This window comes from Ascaphus truei, chromosome 21, assembly GCF_040206685.1.
Source record: "Ascaphus truei isolate aAscTru1 chromosome 21, aAscTru1.hap1, whole genome shotgun sequence".
Taxonomy (NCBI): Eukaryota; Metazoa; Chordata; class Amphibia; order Anura; family Ascaphidae; genus Ascaphus; species Ascaphus truei.
In genome coordinates, this window is record NC_134503.1 from 29908937 (window position 1) to 29936163 (window position 27227).

Sequence of the window (27227 nt, forward strand, 5' to 3'; positions counted from 1 at the left end):
TAATTTTATCTAACGGCAGAAGGACCGCGTGGGGTTAAAGGGTCAGTCCCAGGCAGGGTCAAAGTGATCTAATAACAGTGATTTACCAATCCTACCCACAAACACTCACGTTACCAATCCTACCCACAAACACTCACCTTACCAATCCTACCCACAAACACTCACCTTACCAATCCTACCCACAAACACTCACCTTACCAATCCTCCCCACAAACACTCACGTTACCGATCCTACCCACAAACACTCACGTTACCGATCCTACCCGCAAACACTCACCTTACCAATCCTACCCACAAACACTCACCTTACCGATCCTACCCACAAACACTCACGTTACCGATCCTACCCACAAACACTCACGTTACCGATCCTACCCACAAACACTCACGTTACCGATCCTACCCACAAACACTCACGTTACCGATCCTACCCACAAACACTCACGTTACCGATCCTACCCACAAACACTCACTTTACCGATCCTACCCACAAACACTCACGTTACCGATCCTACCCACAAACACTCACGTTACCGATCCTACCCACAAACACTCACGTTACCGATCCTACCCACAAACACTCACGTTACCGATCCTCCCCACAAACACTCACGTTACCGATCCTACCCACAAACACTCACGTTACCGATCCTACCCACAAACACTCACGTTACCGATCCTACCCACAAACACTCACGTTACCTATCCTACCCACAAACACTCACGTTACCGATCCTACCCACAAACACTCACGTTACCGATCCTACCCACAAACACTCACGTTACCGATCCTACCCACAAACACTCACGTTACCGATCCTACCCGCAAATACACACGTTACCGATCCTACCCACAAACACTCACGTTACCGATCCTACCCGCAAATACACACGTTACCGATCCTACCCACAAACACTCACGTTACCGATCCTACCCACAAACACATACGTTACCGATCATACCCACAAACACTCACGTTACCGATCCTACCCACAAACACTCACCTTACCGATTCTACCCACAAACACTCACGTTACCGATCCTACCCACAAACACTCACGTTACCGATCCTACCCACAAACACTCACGTTACCGATCCTACCCACAAACACTCACGTTACCGATCCTACCCACAAACACTCACGTTACCGATCCTACCCACAAACACTCACGTTACCGATCCTACCCACAAACACTCACGTTACCGATCCTACCCACAAACACTCACGTTACCGATCCTACCCACAAACACTCACGTTACCGATCCTCCCCACAAACACTCACGTTACCGATCCTACCCACAAACACTCACGTTACCGATCCTACCCACAAACACTCACGTTACCGATCCTACCCACAAACACTCACGTTACCTATCCTACCCACAAACACTCACGTTACCGATCCTACCCACAAACACTCACGTTACCGATCCTACCCACAAACACTCACGTTACCGATCCTACCCGCAAACACTCACGTTACCGATCCTACCCGCAAATACACACGTTACCGATCCTACCCACAAACACTCACCTTACCAATCCTCCCCACAAACACTCACGTTACCGATCCTACCCACAAACACTCACGTTACCGATCCTACCCGCAAACACTCACCTTACCAATCCTACCCACAAACACTCACCTTACCGATCCTACCCACAAACACTCACGTTACCGATCCTACCCACAAACACTCACGTTACCGATCCTACCCACAAACACTCACGTTACCGATCCTACCCACAAACACTCACGTTACCGATCCTACCCACAAACACTCACGTTACCAATCCTACCCACAAACACTCACTTTACCGATCCTACCCACAAACACTCACGTTACCGATCCTACCCACAAACACTCACGTTACCGATCCTACCCACAAACACTCACGTTACCGATCCTACCCACAAACACTCACGTTACCGATCCTACCCACAAACACTCACGTTACCGATCCTCCCCACAAACACTCACGTTACCGATCCTACCCACAAACACTCACGTTACCGATCCTACCCACAAACACTCACGTTACCGATCCTACCCACAAACACTCACGTTACCTATCCTACCCACAAACACTCACGTTACCGATCCTACCCACAAACACTCACGTTACCGATCCTACCCACAAACACTCACGTTACCGATCCTACCCACAAACACTCACGTTACCGATCCTACCCGCAAATACACACGTTACCGATCCTACCCACAAACACTCACGTTACCGATCCTACCCACAAATACACACGTTACCGATCCTACCCACAAACACTCACGTTACCGATCCTACCCACAAACACATACGTTACCGATCATACCCACAAACACTCACGTTACCGATCCTACCCACAAACACTCACCTTACCGATTCTACCCACAAACACTCACGTTACCGATCCTACCCACAAACACTCACGTTACCGATCCTACCCACAAACACTCACGTTACCGATCCTACCCACAAACACTCACGTTACCGATCCTACCCACAAACACTCACGTTACCGATCCTACCCACAAACACTCACGTTACCGATCCTACCCACAAACACTCACGTTACCGATCCTACCCACAAACACTCACGTTACCGATCCTCCCCACAAACACTCACGTTACCGATCCTACCCACAAACACTCACGTTACCGATCCTACCCACAAACACTCACGTTACCGATCCTACCCACAAACACTCACGTTACCTATCCTACCCACAAACACTCACGTTACCGATCCTACCCACAAACACTCACGTTACCGATCCTACCCACAAACACTCACGTTACCGATCCTACCCACAAACACTCACGTTACCGATCCTACCCGCAAATACACACGTTACCGATCCTACCCACAAACACTCACGTTACCGATCCTACCCGCAAATACACACGTTACCGATCCTACCCACAAACACTCACGTTACCGATCCTACCCACAAACACATACGTTACCGATCATACCCACAAACACTCACGTTACCGATCCTACCCACAAACACTCACGTTACCGATCCTACCCACAAACACTCACCTTACCGATTCTACCCACAAACACTCACGTTACCGATCCTACCCACAAACACTCACGTTACCGATCCTACCCACAAACACTCACGTTACCGATCCTACCCACAAACAATCACATTACCGATCCTACCCACAAACACTCACGTTACCGATCCTACCCACAAACACTCACGTTACCGATCCTACCCGCAAACACTCACGTTACCGATCCTACCCACAAACACTCACGTTACCGATCCTACCCACAAACACTCACCTTACCGATCCTACCCACAAACACTCACGTTACCGATCCTACCCACAAACACTCACGTTACCGATCCTACCCACAAACACTCACGTTACCGATCCTACCCACAAACACTCACGTTACCGATCCTACCCACAAACACTCACGTTACCGATCCTACCCACAAACACTCACCTTACCGATCCTACCCACAAACACTCACCTTACCGATCCTACCCACAAACACTCACCTTACCAATCCTACCCACAAACACTCACCTTACCAATCCTACCCACAAACACTCACGTTACCGATCCTACCCACAAACACTCACGTTACCGATCCTACCCACAAACACTCACGTTACCGATCCTACCCACAAACACTCACGTTACCGATCCTACCCACAAACAATCACATTACCGATCCTACCCACAAACACTCACGTTACCGATCCTACCCGCAAACACTCACGTTACCGATCCTACCCGCAAATACTCACGTTACCGATCCTACCCACAAACACTCACGTTACCGATCCTACCCACAAACACTCACGTTACCGATCCTACCCACAAACACTCACGTTACCGATCCTACCCACAAACACTCACGTTACCGATCCTACCCACAAACACTCACGTTACCGATCCTACCCACAAACACTCACGTTACCGATCCTACCCACAAACACTCACCTTACCAATCCTACCCACACTCACCTTACCAATCCTACCCACACTCACCTTACCAATCCTACCCACAAACACTCACCTTACCAATCCTACCCACACTCACCTTACCAATCTGCCCCACAAACACTCACTTTACCAATCCTACCCACAAACACTCACCTTACCAATCCGCCCCACAAACACTCACCTTACCAATCCTCCCCACAAACACTCACCTTACCAATCCTCCCCACAAACACTCACCTTACCAATCCTCCCCACAAACACTCACCTTACCAATCCTCCCCACAAACACTCACCTTACCAATCCTACCCACAAACACTCACCTTACTAATTCTACACACAAACACTCACCTTACCAATCCTACCCCCAAACACTCACCTTACCAATCCTACCCACAAGCACTCACCTTACCAATCCTACCCACAAACACTCACCTTACCAATCCGCCCCACAAACACTCACCTTACCAATCCGCCCCACAAACACTCACCTTACCAATCCTCCCCACAAACCCTCACCTTACCAATCCTACCCACAAACACTCACCTTACCAATCCTACCCCCAAACACTCACCTTACCAATCCTATCCCCAAACACTCACCTTACCAATCCTCCCCACAAACACTCACCTTACCAATCCTACCCACAAACACTCACCTTACCAATCCTACCCACAAACACTCACCTTACCAATCCTACCCCCAAACACTCACCTTACCAATCCTCCCCACAAACACTCACCTTACCAATCCTACCCACAAACACTCACCTTACCAATCCTCCCCACAAACCCTCACCTTACCAATCCTACCCACAAACACTCACCTTACCAATCCTCCCCACACTCACCTTACCAATCCTCCCCACAAACACTCACCTTACCAATCCTCCCCACAAACACTCACCTTACCAATCCTCCCCACAAACCCTCACCTTACCAATCCTACCCACAAACACTCACCTTACCAATCCTACCCACAAACACTCACCTTACCAATCCTCCCCACAAACCCTCACCTTACCAATCTTACCCACAAACACTCACCTTACCAATCCTACCCACAAACACTCACCTAACCAATCCTACCCACAAACACTCACCTTACCAATCCTACCCACAAACACTCACCTTACCAATCCTACCCCCAAACACTCACCTTACCAATCCTCCCCACAAACACTCACCTTACCAATCCTACCCACAAACACTCACCTTACCAATCCTACCCACAAACACTCACCTTACCAATCCTACCCACAAACACTCACCTTACCAATCCTACTCACAAACACTCACCTTACCAATCCTACCCACAAACACTCACCTTACCAATCTTACCCACAAACACTCACCTTACCAATTCTACCCACAAACACTCACTTTATTAATCTTCCCCACAAACACTCACCGTACCAATCCTACCCACAAACACTCACCTTACCAATCCTATCCCCAAACACTCACCTTACCAATCCTCCCCACAAACACTCACCTTACCAATCCTACCCACAAACACTCACCTTACCAATCCTACCCACAAACACTCACCTTACCAATCCTACCCCCAAACACTCACCTTACCAATCCTCCCCACAAACACTCACCTTACCAATCCTACCCACAAACACTCACCTTACCAATCCTCCCCACAAACCCTCACCTTACCAATCCTACCCACAAACACTCACCTTACCAATCCTCCCCACACTCACCTTACCAATCCTCCCCACAAACACTCACCTTACCAATCCTCCCCACAAACACTCACCTTACCAATCCTCCCCACAAACCCTCACCTTACCAATCCTACCCACAAACACTCACCTTACCAATCCTACCCACAAACACTCACCTTACCAATCCTCCCCACAAACCCTCACCTTACCAATCTTACCCACAAACACTCACCTTACCAATCCTACCCACAAACACTCACCTTACCAATCCTACCCCCAAACACTCACCTTACCAATCCTACCCACAAACACTCACCTTACCAATCTTACCCACAAACACTCACCTTACCAATCCTACCCACAAACACTCACCTTACCAATCCTACCCACAAACACTCACCTTACCAATCTTCCCCACAAACACTCACCTTACCAATCCTACCCACAAACACTCACCTTACCAATCTTACCCACAAACACTCACCTTACCAATCCTACCCACAAACACTCACCTTACCAATCCTACCCACAAACACTCACCTTACCAATCTTCCCCACAAACACTCACCGTACCAATCTCAACTGAAATTCAAAATTTCAAGCAAATTGGTGAAGTCTTGAAAGAGTTATGAGATGTCACTGCGTCTCACTGCCTAACACGGTCACTGCGTCTCACTGCCTAACACGTCACTGCGTCTCACTACCTAACACTGTTACTGCATCTCACTGCCTAACACGATCACTGCGTCTCACTGTCTAACATTGTCACTGTGTCTCACTGCCTAACACGGTCACTGCGTCTCACTGCCTAACACGTCACTGCGTCTCACTACCTAACACTGTTACTGCATCTCACTGCCTAACACGATCACTGCGTCTCACTGTCTAACATTGTCACTGTGTCTCACTGCCTAACACGGTCACTGCGTCTCACTGCCTAACACGGTCACTGCGTCTCACTACCTAACACTGTTACTGCATCTCACTGCCTAACAAGATCACTGTGTCTCACTGCCTAACACGGTCACTGCGTCTCACTGCCTAACACTGTTACTGCATCTCACTGCCTAACACGGTCACTGCGTCTCACTGCCTAACACGGTCACTGCGTCTCACTGCCTAACACTGTTACTGCGTCTCACTGCCTAACACGGTTACTGCATCTCACTGCCTAACACGTTCACTGCGTCTCACTGCCTAACATTGTCACTGTGTCTCACTGCCTAACACGATCACTGCGTCTCACTGCCTAACACGATCACTGTGTCTCACTGCCTAACACGGTCACTGCGTCTCAATGCCTAACACTGTCACTGCGTCTCACTGCCTAACACTGTTACTGCATCTCACTGCCTAACACGGTCACTGCGTCTCACTGCCTAACACGTCACTGCGTCTCACTGTCTAACACGTCACTGTGTCTCACTGTCTAACACGGTCACTGCGTCTCACTGCCTAACACGGTCACTGCGTCTCACTGCCTAACACGGTCACTGCGCCTCACTGCCTAACACGATCACTGCGTCTCACTGCCTAACACGGTCACTGCGTCTCACTGCCTAACACGTCACTGCGTCTCACTGTCTAACACGTCACTGCGTCTCACTGTCTAACACGGTCACTGCGTCTCACTGCCTAACACGGTCACTGCGCCTCACTGCCTAACACGGTCACTGCGTCTCACTGCCTAACACGTCACTGCGTCTCACTGCCTAACACGATCACTGCGTCTCACTGCCTAACACTGTCACTGCGTCTCACTGTCTAACACGTCACTGCGTCTCACTGTCTAACACGGTCACTGCGTCTCACTGCCTAACACGGTCACTGCGTCTCACTGCCTAACACGGTCACTGCGCCTCACTGCCTAACACGGTCACTGCGTCTACTGCCTAACACGTCACTGCGTCTCACTGTCTAACACGGTCACTGCGTCTCACTGCCTAACACGGTCACTGCGCCTCACTGCCTAACACGATCACTGCGTCTCACTGCCTAACATGGTCACTGCGTCTCACTGCCTAACACGATCACTGCGTCTCACTGCCTAACACTGTTACTGCGTCTCACTGCCTAACACGGTCACTGCGTCTCACTGCCTAACATGATCACTGCGTCTCACTGCCTAACACTGTTACTGCGTCTCACTGCCTAACACTGTTACTGCATCTCACTGCCTAACACGGTTACTGCATCTCACTGCCTAACACGGTCACTGCGTCTCACTGCCTAACACGGTCACTGCGTCTCACTGCCTAACATGGTCACTGCATCTCACTGCCTAACACGATCACTGCGTCTCACTGCCTAACACGGCCACTGCGTCTCACTGCCTAACGCTGCCACTGCGTCTCACTGCCTAACACTGTTACTGCGTCTCACTGCCTAACACGGTCACTGCGTCTCACTGCCTAACACAGTCACTGCGTTTCACTGCCTAACACGGTCACTGCGTCTCACTGCCTAACACTGTTACTGCGTCTCACTGCCTAACACGATCACTGAGTCTCACTGCCTAACACGGTCACTGCGTCTCACTGCCTAACACTGTCACTGCGTCTCACTGCCTAACGCTGCCACTGCGTCTCACTGCCTAACACTGTTACTGCGTCTCACTGCCTAACGCTGCCACTGCGTCTCACTGCCTAACACTGTCACTGCGTCTCACTGCCTAACGCTGCCACTGTGTCTCACTGCCTAACACGGTCACTGTGTCTCCCTGCCTAACGCTGCCACTGCGTCTCACTGTCTAACACGGTCACTGCGTCTCACTGCCTAACACGGTCACTGCGTCTCACTGCCTAACACGGTCACTGCGTCTCACTGCCTAACACGGTCACTGCGTCTCACTGCCTAACACGGTCACTGCGCCTCACTGCGTAACACGATCACTGCGTCTCACTGCCTAACACTGTTACTGCGTCTCACTGCCTAACACGGTTACTGCGTCTCACTGCCTAACACGTCACTGCGTCTCACTGCCTAACACGTCACTGCGTCTCACTGCCTAACACTGTTACTGCGTCTCATTGCCTAACGCTGTCACTGCGTCTCACTGCCTAACACTGTTACTGCGTCTCACTGCCTAACACGGTTACTGCGTCTCACTGCCTAACACTGTCACTGCGTCTCACTGTCTAACACGTCACTGCGTCTCACTGCCTAACACGTCACTGCGTCTCACTGCCTAACACTGTTACTGCGTCTCATTGCCTAACGCTGTCACTGCGTCTCACTGCCTAACACTGTTACTGCATCTCACTGCCTAACACTGTTACTGCGTCTCACTGCCTAACACGGTTACTGCGTCTCACTGCCTAACACTGTTACTGCGTCTCACTGCCTAACACGTCACTGCGTCTCACTGCCTAACACTGTTACTGCGTCTCACTGCCTAACACTGTCACTGCGTCTCACTGTCTAACACGTCACTGCGTCTCACTGCCTAACACGTCACTGCGTCTCACTGCCTAACACTGTTACTGCGTCTCATTGCCTAACGCTGTCACTGCGTCTCACTGCCTAACGCTGTTACTGCGTCTCATTGCCTAACACGATCATTGCGTCTCCCTGCCTAACGCTGTCACTGCGTCTCACTGCCTAACACTGTCACTGCGTCTCACTGTCTAACACGGTCACTGCGTCTCACTGCCTAACACTGTTACTGCATCTCACTGCCTAACACGGTCACTGCGTCTCACTGCCTAACACGGTCACTGCGTCTCACTGCCTAACACTGTCACTGCGTCTCACTGCCTAACACGGTCACTGCGTCTCACTGCCTAACACTGTCACTGCGTCACACTGCCTAACACTGTCACTGCGTCTCACTGCCTAACACGTCACTGCGTCTCACTGCCTAACACTGTTACTGCGTCTCATTGCCTAACGCTGTCACTGCGTCTCACTGCCTAAAGCTGTCACTGCGTCTCACTGCCTAACACTGTTACTGCGTCTCATTGCCTAACACGATCATTGCGTCTCCCTGCCTAACGCTGTCACTGCGTCTCACTGCCTAACACTGTCACTGCGTCTCACTGTCTAACACGGTCACTGCGTCTCACTGCCTAACACTGTTACTGCATCTCACTGCCTAACATGGTCACTGCGTCTCACTGCCTAACACGGTCACTGCGTCTCACTGCCTAACACTGTCACTGCGTCTCACTGCCTAACACGGTCACTGCGTCTCACTGCCTAACACTGTCACTGCGTCACACTGCCTAACACTGTCACTGCGTCTCACTGCCTAACACTGTCACTGCGTCTCACTGCCTAACACGGTCACTGCGTCTCACTGCCTAACACTGTCACTGCGTCACACTGCCTAACACTGTCACTGCGTCTCACTGCCTAACACTGTCACTGCGTCTCACTGCCTAACGCTGCCACTGCGTCTCACTGCCTAACACGGTCACTGCGTCTCACTGCCTAACGCTGCCACTGCGTCTCACTGTCTAACACGGTCACTGCGTCTCACTGCCTAACGCTGTCACTGCGTCTGCCTAACACGGTCACTGCGTCTCACTGCCTAACACGGTCACTGCGTCTCACTGCCTAACACGGTCACTGCGTCTCACTGCCTAACACTGTCACTGCGTCTCACTGCCTAACACGGTCACTGCGTCTCACTGCCTAACGCTGTCACTGCGTCTCACTGCCTAACACTGTCACTGCGTCTCACTGCCTAACACGGTCACTGCGTCTCACTGCCTAACACGGTCACTGCGCCTCACTGCCTAACACGATCACTGCGTCTCACTGCCTAACACTGTTACTGCGTCTCACTGCCTAACACGGTCACTGCGTCTCACTGCCTAACACGTCACTGCGTCTCACTTCCTAACACTGTTACTGCGTCTCACTGCCTAACACGGTCACTGCGCCTCACTGCCTAACACCGTCACTGCGTCTCACTGCCTAACACGGTCACTGCGCCTCACTGCCTAACACGATCACTGCGCCTCACTGCCTAACACGGTCACTGCGTCTCACTGCCTAACACTGTTACTGCGTCTCACTGCCTAACACTGTTACTGCGTCTCACTGCCTAACACGTCACTGCGTCTCACTGCCTAACACTGTTACTGCGTCTCACTGCCTAACATGGTCACTGCGTCTCACTGCCTAACACGATCACTGCGTCTCACTGCCTAACACTGTTACTGCGTCTCACTGCCTAACATGGTCACTGCGTCTCACTGCCTAACACGATCACTGCGTCTCACTGCCTAACACTGTTACTGCGTCTCACTGCCTAACACGATCACTGCGTCTCACTGCCTAACACTGTTACTGCGTCTCACTGCCTAACACGGTCACTGCGTCTCACTGCCTAACACGGTCACTGCGCCTCACTGCCTAACACGATCACTGCGTCTCACTGCCTAACACTGTTACTGCATCTCACTGCCTAACACGGTCACTGCGTCTCACTGCCTAACACGATCACTGCCTCTCACTGCCTAACACTGTTACTGCGTCTCACTGCCTAACACGATCACTGCGTCTCACTGCCTAACACGATCACTGCGTCTCACTGCCTAACACTGTTACTGCGTCTCACTGCCTAACACGATCACTGCGTCTCACTGCCTAACACGGTCACTGTGTCTCACTGCCTAACATGGTCCCTGCGTCTCACTGCATAACACGGTCACTGCGTCTCACTGCATAACACGGTCACTGCGTCTCACTGCCTAACATGGTCACTGTGTCTCACTGCCTAACACGTCACTGCGTCTCACTGCCTAACACGATCACTGAGTTTCACTGCCTAACACGGTCACTGCGTCTCACTGCCTAACACTGTCACTGCGTCTCACTGCCTAACACTGTCACTGCGTCTCACTGCCTAACACGGTCACTGCGTCTCACTGCCTAACACTGTCACTGTGTCTCACTGCCTAACACGTCACTGCGTCTCACTGCCTAACACTGTCACTGCGTCTCACTGCCTAACGCTGTCACTGCGTCTCACTGCCTAACACGGTCACTGCGTCTCACTGCCTAACACTGTCACTGCGCCTCACTGCCTAACACTGTCACTGCGTCACACTGCCTAACACGGTCACTGCGTCTCACTTCCCAACACTGTTACTGCGTCTCACTGCCTAACACGGTCACTGCGTCTCACTGCCTAACACTGTCACTGCGTCACACTGCCTAACACTGTCACTGCGTCTCACTGCTTGTCATTGCCAGTGCATCCCAACACTAACGTGGCCCGAGCCTGCATAGAGGAGAGACACACAGAGAGGGAAAGAGACAGCAGTAAGGCAAGTGTCAAAAAGGAAAGAGACTGCAGCATGACAGCACGATAGGGAGGGTGACTCCACCAATTAACCCTTCCTTCCCTGATAGTCACCCCTCTTATAAGACCCACCCCACTCCATGGGTGGCTCTGTACGAAGATGGCCCCTTGGGTGCTAAAAGGACGAAGCAGAGCGAGCCCAACACATGAAGCATCCGCCCGCTACCCCCCGCCCCCCTATTACAGCAGGTTCACTGAGCAGTCGGGGAGGAGGGTGGCTTGAGTGTCATTAGAAGAACAGAAGCTTTTAAACGCTCCCCTCTCTGAGCGTGACACCGCTGGCGCTCCCCCCGCGCCCGCACGCTGCCTGGCTTCTCTGGGTGGCTGCGTTAATAAAGACAGAGCTGTAAGCCGCTTCCAGCGCAGCATTGAATGGATCCTGCGGTGACAAGCCCCTGCCCAACCACCCTTATCAGCCTCAGTGCGCCGCTCGTTAGGCTCTCATACACACAGCCGGTTTGCGGTGGGAAGAAGAGGAGGGGGTCCCTTCGTTAGCCGCATCGTTAGGCCGGGTCAGGGAGCCAAGGACATGCTGCTCGTCTTCAAATACACTCCTCGTTAATGAAACGGAACCCTGAGTGCAGTGATAATGACTGCTGTTGTAGGGACTGCCCTCTGAGCCCGGGAGACCTCTGCAAAACCGGGAGCAGTCCGAGAGATTAGGAACATGCCAGCGCTTTGTTGGTGCAATGAAAGCGATCACCCGGCCTGCTCCTTCCTTCGTTATTAGGCCGCTTTATAGATGCCGGTCATCGAAGCCGCTCAAAAATAAAGGAAGAAATGTTTTCAAGCCGCGTAATGAGCTTTGTCACAAAGATTTAGCCGCCTTATTTTTATCTCGTGAAGAATGAACACGGAATTCAAGCGTATCAGCAACTTCTGTTTATGTGTCTGACTAATGACGGCTTCATAATTACCCTGCAAACGTTTCAAAGTTTCACTAGCGATTTAAAGAGACTTGGATGCCTTTTTCTGAATACGCATATATCCGCTCCATCTAATCTATTAAACATATCAATGTCCTTCATTCCCTTTCCTCCTACAAGGGACGGACCCTTTCATTCGGCTGAACGAGTAGCCCAAAGATAATGACCCCTTATAGCAGGAGTATGGTATATGGTACTGTATATACTCCGTAAACGACATTGCTTCATGTTTATAAGGTAAGGAGCGATGCGTTCTGGAGGCAGCGGCCGGGTATTCAATACGTCTCTAGTGATTCCACGCCATTGATCTCGATTTAGGGCGGCTTTTTGGGCTTCGGCTACTGTGAAGTGGAGCGGTTTGCGATCTTGCGCCACGTTTTCTTTGGAGCATTTCAGCCCCCTTTCCAAGGGTCGTGTGGTGTTGAGGCGCTGGTAGTCTGGTGATGTTCATACGGCAGACTTGGCCAAACCACCTAAGTCTTTGTCGCTTAATGTATTGGTCGGTTGTGGATTGGTTTTCGCAGGCTAACCGTACCTCTTCATTTATATATATATAGCAGGAGTGGCCAAGTTCAGTCCAAAAAGAGCCGCCAACAGGTCAGGTTTAATGGATATCCCTGCTTCAGCACAGGTAGCTCAATCAGTGGCTCAGTCATTGACTGCACCCCGTGCTGAAGCAGGGATATCCTTAAAACCGGACATGTTGGTGGCCTTTGAGGACTGGAGTTGGCCACTGCTGCCTTATAGGGTACGCACCCTGACCCTATTCCAGGAAGCGGACCCCACTAAAGTATGTAAGCTCCTGAAGCTAAGAGTCACAATCCCAAAGATGGGATGGGCTAGTATTTTACAACCGCAGAAAATCACATCATTGAGTCTCCACTCATGGGCTGTAAAACTCCCACCCCACTGCCACGCTCCCACCCCAGAGGTGGCTGCATGCGATCTGGGTGAGAGGTGCTGAATAGACGTCAGTTATGGATCCCCCACACACCCCTGTCGCTCACCGGTCTTGGGGTCACACAGTTGCTCGCAGGCGTCCGTGGTTCTCTGTCCGCACAGGTCTCGCACCCAGGGCGAGCTGGCGTTCACCTGGTAGAAGAGGGACAGCTGAGCGGGGTTCAGCCAGTCAGACACGTCCAGGAAACTGCCTTCGCTGATCACAAAGCTGCTCCCTGCGGGGACACAACGCGCCGCAAATCAGTAACCCGTGAGAGGTGACACCCCGGTAATGAGCTGGGAGATCAGAACGATCCATTCTGCACAGATCTGCACAGATCAGACACCTTCTTATAACACCACAAGACGGGCACTCCAACTGGTTCGGACAGGTGTCATTTACACAGAACTTATTACCCCGCCCACTTGTCTAATCAGCTCTTTAGAATATATTTAATGGCCATACACACACACACACACACACACGTGTTGCAAATAAAAAGATCACTTGTGAGCACATTCGCATGTCTTAGACAGGTCTGCAACCCCGCCTTTCACCATTATCCCCAGCATACAGTGCTTTCCTCTCAGCAAGGGATTCAGGGAAATGACATGCAAATGAGCACACCGTGTCACCTTTTGCCTGAATTCCATTTTTACATGGAACCCTTATAAGCTTATGCTCACTGTGATATCATGGGAAATCCTACAGCCTTGAAAATTGCAAAGCCAGCAGTACAACCAACTTCACACTGATGATACCCATTAAGGTTGAAACATGTCTGTGAATGGTTTCTTTGGCTTTGCATCTGATTCCCATGCTGTGCTTAACAGCTGTGTTAACACTCTGGGCAGTCGAGTCTTTCCATCTGCCAATGGTGTGGGGGAAGCGCGCCGTCTACATCATTTTACTATGGATCACGGGAGAGAGCCGGAGCAGCGGGAAAAACTGACCCAGGAACAAGCAGGAAGCCTCTGACCAGCGCAGTCTCAAAACTTATTTTCAACTGTGTTCACTCACTTCAAAGGGAGTTTTTCTTTGAAGCCAGCGAGCGCCCTTATTGCTCAGGGTTGGAAGTAGACAAGTGTCCCGACTATTAATAAGTGGAAATTGAAGATTTGGGACGTGGCTATGAGAGAGAGGACGGAAATCTTTCATACCAGTATATTTCATATCGAGTCTCTTACGGATCTAGAACAGGTTTCATAGCGGGTCTCGTACGGATCTAGAACAGGTTTCATAGCGGGTCTCGTACGGATCTAGAACAGGTTTCATAGCGGGTCTCGTACAGATCTAGAACAGGTTTCATAGTGGGTCTCGTACGGATCTAGAACAGATTTCATAGTGGGCCTCGTACGGATCTAGAACAGGTTTCATAGCGGGTCTCGTACAGATCTAGAACAGGTTTCATAGCGGGTCTCGTACGGATCTAGAACAGCTTTCATAGTGGGTCTCGTACGGATCTAGAACAGGGCTCTCCAACTGGAGACCAGCAAATGACTTTCATTTGCCCTTGAACTCGCTGCTAATTACATACTAGTTTCGTCTGCAGTTTTTCACACCGAAGCTCACTCGTAAATTGAGGTAATGTCAAAATATATATGGTACAGATGTTATAAATACTTGGAACTATTGAAATGTATCTGAAATGACATCACAATAAGCTGGTGGCCCTTCCACTCCTAAATGTTTTCTGATGTGGTCCCTTTGGAGAACTAGTTCAAGAGACCTGATCTAGAGATTGCTTTAGACCAGGGGGGTGTGAGATTTTTTTTGGGGGGGGCGCAGTGTTTACAGAGGCCCCGCGCTCTTCTTCAAAGCATTTAAATTAAATGCCGGGGGACCGCGCCAGACCTCTGTATGTTCTCTGACCTTGTCTCCGACAAGGCGTGTCGCCATGACCCCGCGGCGTCATTTGATGCTGGAGACAAAAGGGGGGAGCGAGCAGGGGAAAAAATGTGCACACCCCTGCTTTAGACCAATGGCTCCCAACTCCAGTCCTCAAGAACCCCCAAGAAGTCAGGTATTAGCAAAATCCCGGCTTCAGTCTTCAATTGATCAACTGATTGAGCTATCTGTGCTGAAGCAGGGATATCGTTAAACCCCGACCTGTTGGGGGGATCTTGAGGACTGGAGTTTGGAGCCCCTGCTTTAAATGTAAATCCCACAGTCGGCAAAAGGTTCAATATTGCGAACGTTATATTTTCCAGGATACGTCATCTGCTTTTAGTTGCAGAATTAGGCTCACAGTCAATATCGATGAGGCCATATATAAGTATGTGTATGATGCCAGGATTTCTAGACATAGATTACCATAAGGTCTTGTTACTAACGGCCCCCAGTGGGTATTGCTAATCGTAAATAAGGAAAAGAAATCCCTGGGGAATATAAGGGGAGGAAACCATGACTTTGGCTGGGGGGGTTCATTACTGAGGCGTTATGTGTTAAATTAGGGAGTAGGGTGGCAGGAAGGGCAGGGATTAATGAAGGGGTGGGTTGGCAGTGTTGCAACACTCCTTCCTGTGTGGCTTGGGCACGGTATCCATACCCCATCGGTTGTGGGTGCAGGCACTTATTGTGATTTTGCTGCACTTATTGTATTATTATAATTTCCTGTACTGTATTCTTTGTGAAGCGCTGAGTACACTTTTGGCGCTATATAAATAAAGACATACAATACAGGCAATCCCCCATATGGTGGCTTGTTATGGTTGAGGGAGAGTCAGCAGGTTTTGGGACCTACGGGAGGCCTGCAGGCACACTTATGGTTGCTGCATCTTTACGGAGGTTATCATTTAAAGAAAAGGGGTAGTCTGCCCTTATTCCCTGGCAATGAAGGGGTTAATTCCTTGGCTCCGGGGTTATCATGGGACCTACAATATAAACCATATTCCAAGCAGTCTCCACCCTCCCCCTTACTCCCCAATAATCCCAGGATTTAGATACAGATTGCTGCCTAATCCCCTTCTCATGTTATCTGCTGTGTGAACGCAGGTCTGAGGCTAAAGGGAATAAACATCATCTAATTACGGGAATAGATTCCAGCTCAGCCTAATCATTGCCTTATCTCCAGGAGAAGGCTGTGCCGCCCCCGAGAGACTCCTCGGCTACAACCCGCTCAGCACCTCTGATCTCACTCGCCGGGGGGAGGCAGAGCCCAGAGAGCTGAATTATAGGTCACAGGGCGCACCTCTCGAAACTTCTGTCCCCCTTCTTGCCCCTTGCACTCCCCCACTCACTCCTCACAGCCCTCCACTCATTCCTTGCAGCCCCACCTTACTCCTCGCAGCACTCCCCCCACTCACTCACACATAGCAGCACTCCCTCCCCACTCATTCCTCGCAGCACTCCCCCCACTCATTCCTCGCAGCACTTTCCCACTCACTCCACGCAGCACATTTTCTCCCCTCACTCCTCGCAACAATCTTCCCCTTGCACTCTCCTCCCTGACACCCTCCCCACTCTCACTTTCCCCTCTTACTACTCGCACATTCACCACTCTCACTCCTCCTCGCACTCTCCTCAACACGCGCCATGCACTCTCTTCCACACGTTCCTTGCACTCTCCTCCACACGTTCCTTGCACTCTCCTCCTCACGTTCCTTGCACTCTCCTCCTCATACTCTTTGACAAAGTGCAGTAGATGCAAGAAACGCGTCAGAGTTCCTTCTCAAGATGACTTTTCTTCTTTTTTATTGATGTCCTTGTTGTTCATTAAATTTTTCTATTGAAATCGCCATCCAGTTTCCGTTTTACTTCATGCTTCCGGAACGCATGAGGCACCTGTTGACACGCTGTGCACCGCCATTCTCTACCCTCTTCAGGGAGTTTTTCCTCCTCCTCACACTCTCCTCCGCACGCTCCGTGCACTCTCCTCCTCACACTCTCCTCCACACGCTCCGTGCACTCTCCTCCTCCTCACTCTCCTCCACACGCTCCGTGCACTCTCCTCCTCCTCACTCTCCTCCACACGCACCGTGCACTCTCCTCCACACGCACCGTGCACTCTCCTCCTCACGTTCCTTGCACTCTCCTCCACACGTTCCTTGCACTCTCCTCCACACGTTCCTTGCACTCTCCTCCACACGTTCCTTGCACTCTCCTCCTCACATTCTCCTCCACACGCTCCCCAAGCATGACAGATTCTGCCCGAATTAACCTGAATGTCACCTATAGACCCTTCACAATGACAAATGATCTGCACGGAGACATCTCACAGCGAGGGTGGGCGTCGGTCTCTCACCGTCAGCGATGAAATGCTCAGGCACATGTAGGGTGACCTTCACGCTGAGTGGGCAGGACAGCTGGGATCCACACACCACGGCCAACACGCAGGCACTCACCCCGACCAAGGTCAGGGCCGTCCGGCTGAGAGGGCTCTTCAGAACACCTGCAAGAAAAGAGCCACAAGGGTGATTACTGTGTACCAACAGCGTGTCGCACACTCATTGTATAGGCTGAAGCTGCAATGACTACAACGGCAACTTGGTTTCAAACATTAAGCGAGATCTATATTAAGATGACACATGACCTTGGAGCCTGCGGGGAAGCTCCCCTCTCTCCCCCCCCCCAACCCACATATAAATAAACACACAACAAAGGTCTGGAGGTGCAAAGGCCACGGCTTTATTTACACAAACCCTGGTAAGGGCCAACCCTGCCAGCGTGCTCTCCCCACGGGCAAAGGCCGATGGCACCCCAACCATGGCCCGCACACCCAGCAAGCCGGGCGCCCGATGGCACCCCAACCACGGCCCGCACACCCACCAAGCCGGGCACACGATGGCACCCCAACCATGGCCCGCACACCCACCAAGCCGGGCGCCCAATGGCACCCCAACCATGGCCCGCACACCCACCAAGCCGGGCGCCCGATGGCACCCCAACCATGGCCCGCACACCCACCAAGCCGGGCGCCCGATGGCACCCCAACCATGGCCCGCACACCCACCAAGCCGGACGCCCGATGGCACCCCAACCACGGCCCGCACACCCACCAAGCCGGGCACACGATGGCACCCCAACCATGGCCCGCACACCCACCAAGCCGGGCGCCCGATGGCACCCCAACCATGGCCCGCACACCCACCAAGCCGGGCGCCGGATGGCACCCCAACCATGGCCCGCACACCCACCAAGCCGGGCGTCCGATGACACCCCAACCATGGCCCGCAGACCCACCAAGCCTGGCGCCCGATGGCACCCCAACCATGGCCCGCACACCCACCAAGCCGGGTGCCGATGGCACCCCAACCATGGCCCGCACACCCACCAAGCCGGGCGCCCGATGGCACCCCAACCATGGCCCGCACACCCACCAAGCCGGCCGCCCGATGGCACCCCAACCATGGCCCGCACACCCACCAAGCCGGGCGCCCGATGGCACCCTAACCATGGCCCTCACACCCACCAAGCCGGGCGCCCGATGGCACCCCAACCATGGCCCGCACACCCACCAAGCCGGCCGCCCGATGGCACCCTAACCATGGCCCTCACACCCACCAAGCCGGGCGCCCGATGGCACCCCAACCATGGCCCGCACACCCACCAAGCCGGCCGCCCGATGGCACCCCAACCATGGCCCGCACACCCACCAAGCCGGGCGCCCGATGGCACCCTAACCATGGCCCTCACACCCACCAAGCCGGGCGCCCGATGGCACCCCAACCATGGCCCGCACACCCACCAAGCCGGGCCCGGCCGTTAAGCGATACTGAGCCCAGGGAATCACGCACACATGAGCACTGCCCACTCACTACCCCCAGCCACCACAAGGCTTTAGGGGTTATCAGCACCAGAGCCCCCGCTGGCAAGGTTAACGCACACCTACCCCCTCCAACAGCCGCTGTGACGTAGGCAACACATCATGGGATGCCCAACTCAAACATGGCAGACATAGTTACATAGTTGTTACATAGTTACATAGTTACATAGTAGATGAGGTTGAAAAGACATCCGTCCATCAAGTGCAACCTATGCTAAATTTAGACAGATACTTTATCCTATATCCGTACTTACAGTATATTGATCCAGAGGAAGCAAACAAAAACCCCAGTGACATCTCATAAGGGGGGAAATTAATCCTTCCTGACTCCAAGAATTGGCAATCGGATTACTCCCTGGATCAACATCCTTCCCATGTTTATTTATTTGTGAAAAGGAAGAAAATACAACATAATGTACAATATATTATATGATTGTCATGGTATTACACAAACAAAGGGACGGCCAGAAATTCTTCCCAGGGTGCAGACAGGCTTCCTCCCCTGTGCTCTTTTGAATCCCCTTAGCTTCGCCCCCCCCCCCCCTCCCCTCCCCTCCCCTCCCCTCCTGTGACACTGGGGAGGGGGAAACAGCATGCATGGAAGGGGTGGGGGGGGGAAGCAGCGCGTGGAGGGGGGGGGGGGGGAGCCTAGCCCCTGCGGTCAGGTGCCCCGTCGCCGAGGGGCTCCAGGCTGCTGTTTGCTCCTTCACGCGGTGCAGGGAATTGCTCTTGCGTCAGACGTACAAGACGTGTTATCTGAGTCTCTGCCTGCTGACGCTGATCTCTCAGGCAGAGGGTGTCACTGGCTCAGACCTGGAGGATTTAACTGGCGCCGAGAGGGAAACAGCGGCAGTTACAGACGCAAACTGTGACACATCCTATTATAATACTGTGCAGAGCAGCCAATCCCCTAACTGCTCATATAACTCCTCCCCTAAATGCACCTATAACCTCTCTCTATAACTCCTCCCCTACATACTCACTATAACTCCTCCCCTTATGGCTACTATAACCTCTCTCTATAACTCTTCCGCTAACTGCTCCTATAACTCCTCCCCCCTAACTGCTCCTATAACCGCTCCCTATAACTCCTCTCCCAACTTCTCCTATAACCTCTCTCTAACTCCTCCCCTAACCGATCCCTTTAACTCCTCCCCTAACTGCTCCCTATAACTCCTCCCCTAACTTCTCCTATAACCTCTCTAACTCCTCCCCTAACCGCTCCCTTTAACTCCTCCCCTAACTGCTCCTATAACCTCTCTAACTCCTCCCCTAACCGCTCCCTTTAACTCCTCCCCTAACTGCTCCTATAACCGCTCCCTATAACTCCTCCCCTAACTTCTCCTATAACCTCTCCCTATAACTGCTCCTATAACCTCTCTCTAACTCCTCCCCTAACCGCTCCCTTTAACTCCTCCCCTAACTGCTCCTATAACCGCTCCCTATAACTCCTCCCCTAACTGCTCCTATAACCTCTCTCTAACTCCTCCCCTAACTGCTCCTATAACCTCTCTCTAACTCCTCCCCTAACTGCTCCCTTTAACTCCTCCCCTAACTGCTCCTATAACCGCTCCCTATAACTCCTCCCCTAACTTCTCCTATAACCTCTCCCTATAACTGCTCCTATAACCTCTCTCTAACTCCTCCCCTAACCGCTCCCTTTAACTCCTCCCCTAACTGCTCCTATAACCGCTCCCTATAACTCCTCCCCTAACTTCTCCTATAACCTCGCTCTAACTCCTCCCCTAACTGATCCCTTTAACTCCTCCCCTAACTGCTCCCTATAACTCCTCCCCTAACAACTCCTCCCCTAACTGCTCCTATAACCGCTCCATATAACTCCTCCCCTAACTGATCCTATAACTCCTCCCCTGACTAATCCTATAACCGCTCCCTATAACTCCTCCCCTAACTGCTCCTATAACTCCTCCCCTCACTAATCCTATAACCGCTCCACAAACAGTGTCCATCTGACGCAAGCATCGCTGACCCCGCTGGCAGGGAAGGGGTTAACGATGCCTCTGCCATCTCTAGCTGCTGATCCCTAATACATCTGATGCTCTTTAACCACTGAACGTATTCACTAACAAGGATACACACACACGCCGATACACTGATGTATACACTGATATACTGTACACAGCTTTGCACGTGCACACTAACCCATATGCACAGAAGCCCAGGTGCTTATCTTGTGTTATACAGTAGGCTGCTGCCATTGTACGCCTGGGGATCTTTGCTCATAGGGGAGGTTTTTACCAAGAACACGACTTCCAGCTCAGGATGGTGTTAATCAGTGTATGTAATACACACAAGTTCATGGTGTGAAAAGCCATGCAGGACTGACACCTGTGTACAGCAGCTGTGTCCAGCAGCCCGCTCCCGTGGGCTGGGAGAGGATCCCCTGAGGGGAATCACATCAGCACACGCAGGGCTTACCTCGGCTGATCTGAGGACGTGCGTCTCTGCAGGGAGATCTCTGCACTTTAATTAGACAGGCCGCCGACGCGCCGTGTTTGTATTCTGATCACAGAGCGAGCGGCTCCTGAATATACACAGCCCCTGGCAGCCGCCTGGGACCCCAACCTCCCGCTCACTGCTACCTTCATCTAACTGCAAAATCCCCTGATATATGTGTGTGTGTGTGTGTGTGTGTGTGTGTGTGTGTGTGTGTGTGTGTGTGTGTGTGTGTGTGTGTGTGTGTGTGTGTGTGTGTGTGTGTGTGTGTGTGCGCGCGTGTGCGCGTGTGTGCGCTGTATATACACTTGGGTTAACTCTTCCTATTACCCCATATAACCGCTCACCATAACGCATCATATTGCCCCATATAACAACTCCATATAACCCCTTCAATTACTCCATATTACCTCTCCCTATAACTCCTCCTATTACCCCATATAACCGCTCCCTATAACTCCTCCTATTACCCCATATAAACTCTCCCATTAAACTCCTCCTATTACCCCATATAACTCCTCCCATTACCCCATACCTATATAACCTGTATAACCTCGTCCTATATCCTATCCTACTGTTCCCCTATTATCTGATAAGTCTGGCAGTGTTTTTTGCCCCAGATTAGTAACTGGGAGACTGATACATAGAACTCTATATTAATTAACTATAACGATGCACGTTCTTACTAACGTTACACAGCTATGAAACGAGGGTATATGACATGCACCAGATTATTCAACGGGTAAAACAACAATTGCTTTCCGTTGGATTCTCTGCCCGGACTTTGCAGGCGGGAGACCTTGATAAATAACCCAGAGTGACTCCCTGCAATCATGCATAATTTAGAACTTGAGGAAAATAAGCTTTCTCTGAACGGGTCTACTAGCTCTGCACTTCCGTGTCCCAGGTTTAGCTGTGCAAGTAGCAGGCAAACGCACTAGAGAACCCATATAAGAATAGCAGGAAACTAAAAGTGGCATGCTCGCTGTGATCGCATGCGTCACCACCCCGAATCCGGGTCTGCCGCTTTAAGGCCTCGTTCAGGGTGAAGGCTTCGGAGGGAGGGCGTGCTGCCGTGGGACACAATGTATTCAAATTGAATACTGGTTGTCAGGGTAGCAGCTGCCCTGTCTCCGAAGTAGGGAGTTGACGCTGGCTACAGTTTTTTGAAGCTGCAGCAGCGTCACAGGGACCTCAGCAGCCAATGAAATCATTCTTGAAGAATGATTTCATGACTGCAACTTGGATCCCTAACCTGCCGCCTGTAGCCCCGCCCCCTCCCCCTCCCCGCCCCCTCAACTCCTGAAAAAGTCTGCTGGGAGGATGAACACACATCGCCCAGCAGACTGACGCCCTCCCTCCCGAACGCCCTCCCTCCAACTCCTGCCTCTGGCACCCTGAACGAGGCCTAAGGCTAAGGCCCCGCTCCCTCAGTCAGCGCGCCAGCACTGCAGACAGGCGGGGCGCTGACAGACACAGACCGCGATATGCGGTCTGTAGGGAGCGGGAGCCGGGGCTGGAGTGGGAGGGAGGGGGCGTGGTTTAAGCGGGGGGGATGCGTGGTTTAAGCGGGGGGGGCCCGCTACCCCCCCCTCCCCTCCACGGGCTCGGGCTCAGGCTGCAGCAGGGAGCTGCTGCGGGCTGCCCTAGGTGTGTGATCGGCTGGGCTTGTACAGACAGCACTGGGAGAGGGACACTGTATCCGGCTGCAGCAGGAGACTAACTCACACGCTGACACTCATGCACTCACACACACACACACAGGCAGACATACACACACACACACACACACAGGCACAGACAGGCACTCACGCTGCTTTCCCTCCACACTCTCCTTCCCGCTCCCCGAAGCCTCCCCTCCTCATTGGCTCACAGCCACACCACGTGACGCGTCGACACTAGGAATTACAATTCTCTTGAATCCCCTGGCGGCTGACGCGTCACAGCGTGTAGTGAGCTGTGCCGTGAGGGGGGACCGGGACCGGCTCGGGAGGTTTCCCCTGCTGGTGGGGAAAGCTCGTGCAGCCGCCCGCGCCGCCAGGCGCAGCGGGTCCCAGCCCTAACACTGTATGACACTGGCTGGCAACGAAAGAGAATGAATGTTAAAAGAATGATTGATCTGTTTCTTTCTGCTTGCAGCTGTGTGAAACCAGTGGGGACCCTTTTTTGTTGGGCTCGGTATCTCAGCTGTGGAAAATTGCATGAAGAACACAAAACCTGGGACCCGAGAGAGAGGGAAGAGCAGCGTACAGTAGCCTGATCTGCAACGTGTTGCATTACAGAACTCCTAAACCAGAGGTGGCAAACTCCAGGCCTCAAGGGCCACCAACAGGTCAGGTATGACTGAGCCACCTGTGCTGGAGCAGGGATATCCTGAAAACCTGACCTGTCAGTGGCCCTTGACAACTGCAGTTGGCCACCCCTGTCCTAAACAATATGAGATCAGTGGGGTCAGGGTTCCTGTGACCCTACAGGGGCTGTGCCCGCCTCCCCAAATATCGCCCTAGTGACACGGTGCCACCTGTGCCCGTCAGCTGTCGCTCACTGCGAGTGCGCGGCCCGGGAATAATTAACATGGAGCCCTGTGAGTGTTTAACAAGCAGGAAGCCTTGTTACTGCAAATCAAAGAGCAATTAGATAGATTAAAAGCAAAGTGACTGCTTCCTACACCCAGCTCCACATTATATCACACAGCGGCTGTCAGCAGCCAGCTCCTCACCCCCCACAGCTGAACATCCCACACGTGGAACCGACACTGACGCACTTCCGGATCCCTGGTCCCACTCACACATTTCTCTCCTGTTCCCACTCATATGCCTCCCTCACATTCCTCTCTCACTCATACTTTTACCTCACTCACATTCCTCTCTCCCACTCACATTCCTCTCTCCCACTCATACTTCTGCCTCACACTCACATTCTTCTCACCCACTCACATTCCTCTCTCCCACTCATACTTCTGCCTCACACTCACATTCCTCTCTCCCACTCATACTTCTGCCTCACACTCACATTCCTCTCTCCCACTCATACTTCTGCCTCACACTCACATTCTTCTCACCCACTAACATTCCTCTCTCCCACTCATACTTCTGCCTCACACTCACACTCCTCTCACCCACTCAAATTCCTCTCCCACTCATACTTCTGCCTCCCACTCACATTCCTCTCTCCCACTCACACTCCTCTCTCCCACTCATACTTCTGCCTCACACTCACACTCCTCTCACCCACTCACCCACTCACATTCCTCTGCCCCACTCATACTTCTGTCTCACTCATATTCATCATACACACTCACATTCCTCTCACCCACTCACATCCCTCACCCACTCCTACCTCATCTCTGCCTCTCCCCCACCTCATCTCTGTCTCTCCCCCACCTCATCTCATCTCTCTCTCTCCACCTTCACTTCACATACAACACCCGCTGTCTTTTAATGTGCATTATGAGGTCACTGATGATCTCACACCAGATACATATGGATGATAGACAAGACCATATATATATATATACACATATATATATATATATATACACTAGCTGATATACCCGGCGTTGCCCGGGATGTAATGTTGACGCTCCCCCTCTCCCTCCACTCCCGTCCACTCTCTTCCCCCCTCTTCACAGCTCTCCCCCCCCCCCCCCCCCAGTTCAAATCTACGATTCCCCCCCCTCCTTAAACGCTTCGTTTCCCGGTGTGAAGCAGACATATATATATATTTTTTTTATTTCATAAAACGTCGGCTCTAAGCTTTGTGATTATTTTTCACTAAATTCTACAATGCTACAGAAATGTGTTCACGGTTGGAAGAAACCAAACACGAAGACCTCCGAAAACAACTTCCAGTGGCGTCCTCAGACGGTTGGCATAAATACTTGCAATCCATGACATAGCAAATGCCTCGTGAGAAGCATGCCCTGTAATGACTGAATACCTCCTTGTATCCGCACTAGCTGCATCCGCTCAGACACAACCTCTATTTGTGAAATGTGTTGCCCGTCTGCTCTGGAGAAAATGAAATTAAAAGTACTGCGTTTCTGTCGAGATAAGGAAGAGGGCAAGTTGATCATTTTTTATTCTCAAACACTCAATTACACGGCAAAGCCGTATCGGCTGCAATCAAACGGCAGCCGTAGGAACAGATGTAAGAGCGGTTATCTCTACCGCCGTCTGGGGAAAAGTTGGCCTGGCCCTTCCCAGCCGCTGAAACCTGGTCTAATTGTGGCAATCGGTAGAGCTCGACGCTTCCAGGCGTCTTATTAACAGCCGCTCCTTCTGCAGCGCAATGAACTGGGATGAATTGTTTGTTTGCTTTAATGTTTCTTGTGCCGTAACGGGGAAGGAACGGCAACAAAAGCTGCATGGTGGCAGCCTGTTCCAGGCCTGTGACTGCAATGGGATGATCGCTTTGAAGCACACTGAACCGTTTTGTGCTTGCAACGTATCGAGCCTGTTAATCAAGTTTCTTGATCTTTCATCAAATACGTTTAATGGCCGCTTAGATCTGGACTTGATCTTTGACACTAATAAAATGTAGAAAAGAATAACGCTCAGCGTTGCAGAATTTAATACATCCGATTATAACATCTGCGTGGCTTAATTCTTCCCGTTGACACACTCCAAATCTCAAGCTTGTGCACACAGACTGTGTACCATGATATGCTGACACTAAGGCTAAGGACCCGCTGCGGTCGGCGGCCGCGCGTTCTTGGGCCACCAGCCCCTTTCCTCCAGTCTGGAGGTCCCCGCTGCCTCCTTCCGATGTGGCTCACTGCGTGCTGTGACGCGTCAGCCGGGCGGAGCTACAAGGCTCTGGTGATCAGAAGCGCTGACGCGTCACGTGGTGCACTAGTCAGCCAATGAGGAGCGGAGGAGGGAGGCGGCTTGGGAGGGAAGTGTGCCATCTATTCCTCTCCTCCCGGACCCACAACCCCCCCCCCCCCTCCTGCGGACCCACAACCTCTGCGTCTTTACCCTTAACCTCCACCCCTCCCCGGGATCAATGGCCGCGCCCCCCCCCCCCGACCCATTTTGGCCACGCCACCCGCGCAAAAAAAAGTCAGCTGCAGACCGCAGATCACGGTGACCTGCATGTGCCGCCGGCAAGCAAGGCGGCCGTGCGGACGCATGCAGCGGGTCCTCAGTGGAAATGCCTCTTCTAGATTCCTT

The 27227-nt window shown here is 52.0% G+C and overlaps 1 protein-coding gene across 1 annotated transcript in view; it reads right to left on the minus strand.

Moving 5' to 3' along the window:
• ASTN2 (astrotactin 2) overlaps positions 1 to 27227 on the minus strand; it is a 440720-nt gene that overhangs the window by 256375 nt on the left and 157118 nt on the right. The window contains 2 exon segments of the mRNA XM_075579436.1: positions 13900 to 14067; positions 18076 to 18222. Of these exon segments, the coding sequence (XP_075435551.1) occupies positions 13900 to 14067; positions 18076 to 18222 (315 nt within the window).